This window comes from Labeo rohita, chromosome 23, assembly GCF_022985175.1.
Source record: "Labeo rohita strain BAU-BD-2019 chromosome 23, IGBB_LRoh.1.0, whole genome shotgun sequence".
NCBI lineage: Eukaryota > Metazoa > Chordata > Actinopteri > Cypriniformes > Cyprinidae > Labeo > Labeo rohita.
The window spans coordinates 22258887-22264660 of NC_066891.1; the positions used below are offsets into that span (position 1 = coordinate 22258887).

Here is a 5774-nt window from a genome sequence, read left to right on the forward strand (position 1 = left end):
GGGATATTGAGGGATATCCACACACTTGCCAACCTGACCAGGAAACACAAAGATTAGTACATGATCAGCCACTGCCAGGCCAAGTGTCTGTGTACATTGATGGTTCTCGATTTTGTCAAAATGATCATTTCTTTACTGGCTGTGCATTGTGGGCTCCCCATCTCTCCGATGCAGATGCTAGGCAGAAGCTATTGTTTAAATTGCCACTAAATATGTCTGCACAAGAAGCTGAACTTATTGCATTGCTAGAAGCGATCAAAGCACACCCCGAACTGCTCTGTGTATACACAGATAGCCGTTATGCGTTCGGTGCCGCAAATGATTTTATGGCTCAGTGGCAGTTGCGAAAGTTTCTCTTCTCCGCTGGAACACCTGTAAAACACTTTAATACCATAACTGCAATTTGGCAAGCAATACAAGCACGAGATACCCCCATTTCTGTTGTTAAAGTCCGCGCACACATCAGTAAAAATCCTGATGTGCATGAACAAAATAACAACATTGTCGATCAGTTAGCCAAGTTAGCAGCTGTAAAAGGCGATATCTGGCAGGATGATAAACCACAAATTCCTGCAGTGAGTGCAATCCAGGTTACACACATAGATCTCAAACAATACCAGAAGGATCTGTGGGTCTCTGATGGAGAGCTTGCACCGCACTTAAAGCAGGATCAGATGGTAAAAGTCACTGAAGGCATAATACTCAGAGATGACAAATTTGTTGTACCAGAGGCTCTCCAAAAACCAATAATCAAATTATATCATGATTATTCTCATGTATCTGCGGCAAAAACTTTGCAGTTGATACAGAGACAGTTTTTGTGGCCTGGGATGGCAGCAGATACTGAGAGATTGTGTAGCACCTGCTTAGTGTGCGCCACGGTCAATCAGGGAAAGTTAGGCCGAACAAATTTGCGTAGGCCAGAACCACCTAAAGGACCATGGGAGTTCTTACAATTGGATTTCATTGGTCCGCTACCCAGTGCAAAAGGGGGTTATCGCTATTGCCTCGTAATAATTGATGAATTCTCCAAATGGGTTGAAGCAATTCCCACTCGTAACAACACAGCTAACACGGTGGCACGGATATTAGCGAACCAAATCATTCCTCTTTGGGGGGCACCAATTCCGATTGAATCCGACCAAGGAACTCATTTTACCGGACAAATCATGCAAAATATGTGCAAAATGCTAAACATCAAACAACGACCTCATATTTCATATAGACCACAAAGTTCAGGGATCGTCGAACGAGTGAATCGAACAATTAAAGAAAACATCACCAAGCAAATAGCTCAACACCAGAACAAGTGGATTGACACGTTACCCACTGTTTTAACTGTGTTGCGAGCAACTCCGTCGAAAGCCACAGGCATTAGCCCATATGAACTTATGACTGGAAGAGTAATGAAGTTACCTATCGATCCAGAAATCTCCCCTGCAGACTTGGGGCCCCTTATACTCGCAACTCAGCAGACTGTGTTAAAGCAGTTGCAAGAAAGATTAAAGGTGCTATATGCACAAGCTGCACTAAAACAACAGCAGTCTGATTTAATGAATGATGCACAATTCAACCCTATCTCTGAAACAAAATTTTCAGAAGGAGACATTGTGATGGTGCGCGTTTTTGTGAAACAAAATGCATTCTCACCTAGATGGCATGGGCCCTATGAGATCAAAGCTGTTGGCAACAGTTGTGTGGCTGTGACCATCAAAGGAAAACTAAAATGGTACCATATGTCCCAATGCAAACTGTTTCAGGACAGTCACTGCAATTCCATGGAAGCCAGACGCCAGAGCAATATCTGGACCCACCTGCATGGACGAATACACCAATCCCCATAATTGTACATGGACTTTGCATCATTGTTTCAACTTAACTACTTGTGGATATAGTAAGCCCACACAGTGTCCAAAATTACATCCTCCGCCCGCTGGTGGCATAATCAAAGGAAATGTTAACAAGACTTTGCTTCATGATGTTAATCTTGTGATAACACATGTGGCATACAATATCTCTAATATTCTGTCTGCCTATGTATACATGGCTACAGTCACACATCGATGATTTAGTTTCTGATTACAAAACCAGACTTGCAGTTCAAATTCCACCTGTCCGTACCAAACGAGACCTATTTGGAAACATAGCAGGCCTCTTTGGCTCAGCTAATTCAATAGCAAATACTTACAAAATTACTGGACCATCTCAATTTTCAACATGGTTGGCAAATCAGATGCCCACTGGTTTCCAACACATCACCAATAGTAATGAAAACATTATCAAAGCGGTTAGATCTGAAGCGCAGGCGCTTCTAACGATCAGCCATACAATTTTTAATCAGACCCGTACCATCGAACGTGACTTAGCCTGTAGAACATATGCACAAGATTTGTTTACAGCAGCCAGACAAGAGATTTTAGATCTTCGCCTTCATAAAACTCCTAGGCATGTTTTGAAAGATCTTATTGAGATTTTAGATTTGCATAGATGGCTTGCATCTGAAAAAATGCAAGACATTAACTATTCTGAATTACTATCAACATTAATGATGTATGCAGGAAATGAGTGTACCGGCTGTATCGGATTTTTCGCCACTTTTCCTTTAATTCACCCAGATCAAGTTTATCTAAATTCCACTACAATACGCTCTATTGGTGTAGTAGTGAAGGATCAGATCATAAAATGGGACCATCTCATTGGGTACATGACCTTGAAAGGCACTGAGACCTTATTTACCACTCACACTTGTTGTCATGAAACATCCAGTTACATTATTTGTACTTGTAATACATTACAACCTTTTTCTCCCAACAGTTCTAAGCTCATTAATGTTCAGTCATTGCATGGCCACTCGGATGCTGTTCAAGTGTCTCACACACAATGGTGCGTCGTCAGCGAGATGAACTCCTTCACCTATGGAGGACTGACATGCCCAGCGAACCACACCTTCTGCTTAGAGGTGATGGAGGACTTTTCAATGGGTCAGATAAATATCCTGGGAAGAGTTCTGCTGAACACAAATGTCTCTCCATGGTGGGAAGACACTTTCTACGAACAGGGCACACAAGCCCTGGTTGACACAATGGACTTGGTACAGAATGCCATCTCACAGACTCAATACCATCTCATCCAAGCTCAAGTGGAAGCCAACCTGGCTAAAAGGGCTGCAAACATCCTGTCCAGCTCGTCAACCCGATCAGCACAATATGCCTACACATGGTGGGACTGGGTGTTCCGAGGATGTGTTATTAGCAGTACCCTAATCTTCGTCTTCACTCTGCTCCAGTGCTGCTACTTCAGATACCTTCTTCGCTCCCTGCGTACTGCAGCCTATGCTGCCATCACTCTCAGTCCATTGCAGGTGCCAGCCCTCCTAAAGGTATGATAATGAGCTCCCGGCGGAGATCATCTCGTAATGGCCCCTTAGGGACTACACCAGATTCTGCCCCAAGGGGCCAAGAGGGGAACTGTAAGGGTGCCTTGATCTCCTCGTGAAGCTAAAACTCAAGAAGTTCTCACAACACATGCCGTGCAACAAAACAATAAACTTTCTAATCTGACAGGAAGATCTGGAAGAAAGACCATTTGGTCATCTGTCCCTTCACCCAACCTTAAGCCCCCTCCTTGCCCCCTGGGCATATGGTCCAGGTCATTAAAAGGTGACTTAGAAGTGTTGGGAAACACTTGCATAATGCATTTACTCTTTCTTCAAAATCCATGATCATAACCTTTTCATGTTTGGTATCATTTTTATGGTCTCATTGCGGTTGGAAATATGATCTTGGTCCCATATCAGTGGAACAGACCAAAAATAAAGATCTCAAATTTGAGAAGAACTCTGTTCCACTGGTGTGGGTTGTGCCTCTGATAAGGTCTTTGCCAGATTTTACTTTTTCCCTCCAGGTTAGATATGGCTTTCAGGTCACCTCCTGTCCGAGCAAAAGTCCTGTGAAGTCTTTATTATACTACATTTATGATTGTTTTGTTATGATTTGGGTATTTAAAGAGGATTGACGAAACAGTCAAGGAAGCATCTGTAAGCATCTCTTATGGGCTTCCGATTTCTGACTGCCACTGGCTTAACACGTTGTAGTTCTCATGATTATAGAAAAAATATATTTTATGGCAGGGACACGCAGAGTGCGGTCCACTTAAGATATATTATAATCATCCCTCATCCTCAGTAAGTCCAGAGCTGGCGAGTTTGTGTCGTGGGTTCACTAAACGGCCGAGTGAATTTCTAAGTGATACCAGATCATTAATGAACGGATAATTGAAAGCATAGTGAGTCCGATATAATCAGACGTCTAAATTATGACATAACTGACATTACGATCAGCACCTAAAATTACTATCACAATTGGTAAACACTTAAAATTGGAGTCAGATTTAAACGAGGAAGAAGTCAGAGTTAAAAACAGAGGACAAAGTCTTAATAAATCAAGTTACTTTTTTACAGAAGCGCCAGAAAAGACATACACGCAGAACACCTTCACCCTAGCTGCTGGACCTCGCTTTTGGGCCAGTGGGTGGGACCTTACAGACCCAGCTGGTTGGGTTAAATGTTTTTACCAAACAAGCTGGGTTATTTTATTTCAGTTAACTGTTGTCTAAAAATGATTGTATTGCTAGCTTAAAATGGACTAGAACTTATTAAAAAACACACCGAGAATTACTAGAGGCAACAGCAATAATGAAAATATGAACATTTATTATTGAGCAAAATACAAGACAAATTATTTATTTGGGTGAATACAGCATAGTTTATGATATTACATACATTTAAACTTGTTTAACAAGTATTTTAGACATAAAAATGTAACATTTAAAAGTATCATTTTAATTTTAGTGTATATAACCGTTCTCTGTAAACGCTATTTACCAGAATAGCATGAATTATCGTGCCATTGTGTTGCCAAAATCTGAGCCTGTGATGAGTAACTGCAGACTTGAGTCTTCTACTTTCCTGTACTTTCCTGACTCAAAAAGCCCACGCTCTGACTGTAACTCTGTAACTGTTTTGTCAGAGTCAGGCTCAACTCAGTGGTTTGACAGAAAAAATATATTCAAAAATAACCCAGCTTTAAAAATGACACAGCAACTTAGTTAAAGAAGAACTACCCAGCTCCTGGGTAAAAAAATATTGAAAAATAACTCAATAAAATGACCCAACGGGCTGAACACAGAATTTGGGTTAAAAAACATAACCCAGCACGTACATATGGTATGCAGTAGTGTTCTGAAATGAGGAGGCAAAGTCCTGAAAGTTTTTTCTTTTAAATCAAATGTGCATTGCCATGTTGTTATGCCTACGCTAAAAACGACAATAAAAGAAATACAGTTTGCAATACACATGATGTTCTCTTACGACATGACAGCATGTTGCCGTTGTTGTGCCCATTTTAGACCCCTGCCAAAATATTACCCCCTCTTGTTGAAATCGCTACCTGATTTGTCTAATCCTAACCCCACCCCTAATCCTTACCCCTCTCCCATACCTAACCCTAAACCTACCAATATAAGAGGGGTAGTAATCTGGCGGGGGTCAGAATTCGGCATAACACTGTCACCCTGTATTATATTTCGTCTTATGAGGCAGCGGCAGAAACACATGAAGCTGGAATATGAGACTTTATTCCGTGCAGGTTTCACAACGCAAATTAAAGAGGTGTGTATACTAGTAGTATATTGACTTTTTCCTCTTGACTTGCATTTTGCAACAACACAAGCTTGTTTCTGCAAAGATGTCCAGCATATTTTCTACAAAAGCGTTT

The 5774-nt window shown here is 41.3% G+C and overlaps 1 protein-coding gene across 1 annotated transcript; it reads left to right on the forward strand.

Moving 5' to 3' along the window:
* The first annotated feature begins 2035 nt into the window (after positions 1-2035).
* Positions 2036-3385, forward strand: LOC127154943 (uncharacterized). Its single transcript, XM_051096827.1, has one exon. It carries the CDS (start codon positions 2036-2038, stop codon positions 3383-3385), a length of 1350 nt encoding a protein of 449 aa, XP_050952784.1.
* The last annotated feature ends 2389 nt before the right edge of the window (positions 3386-5774 follow it).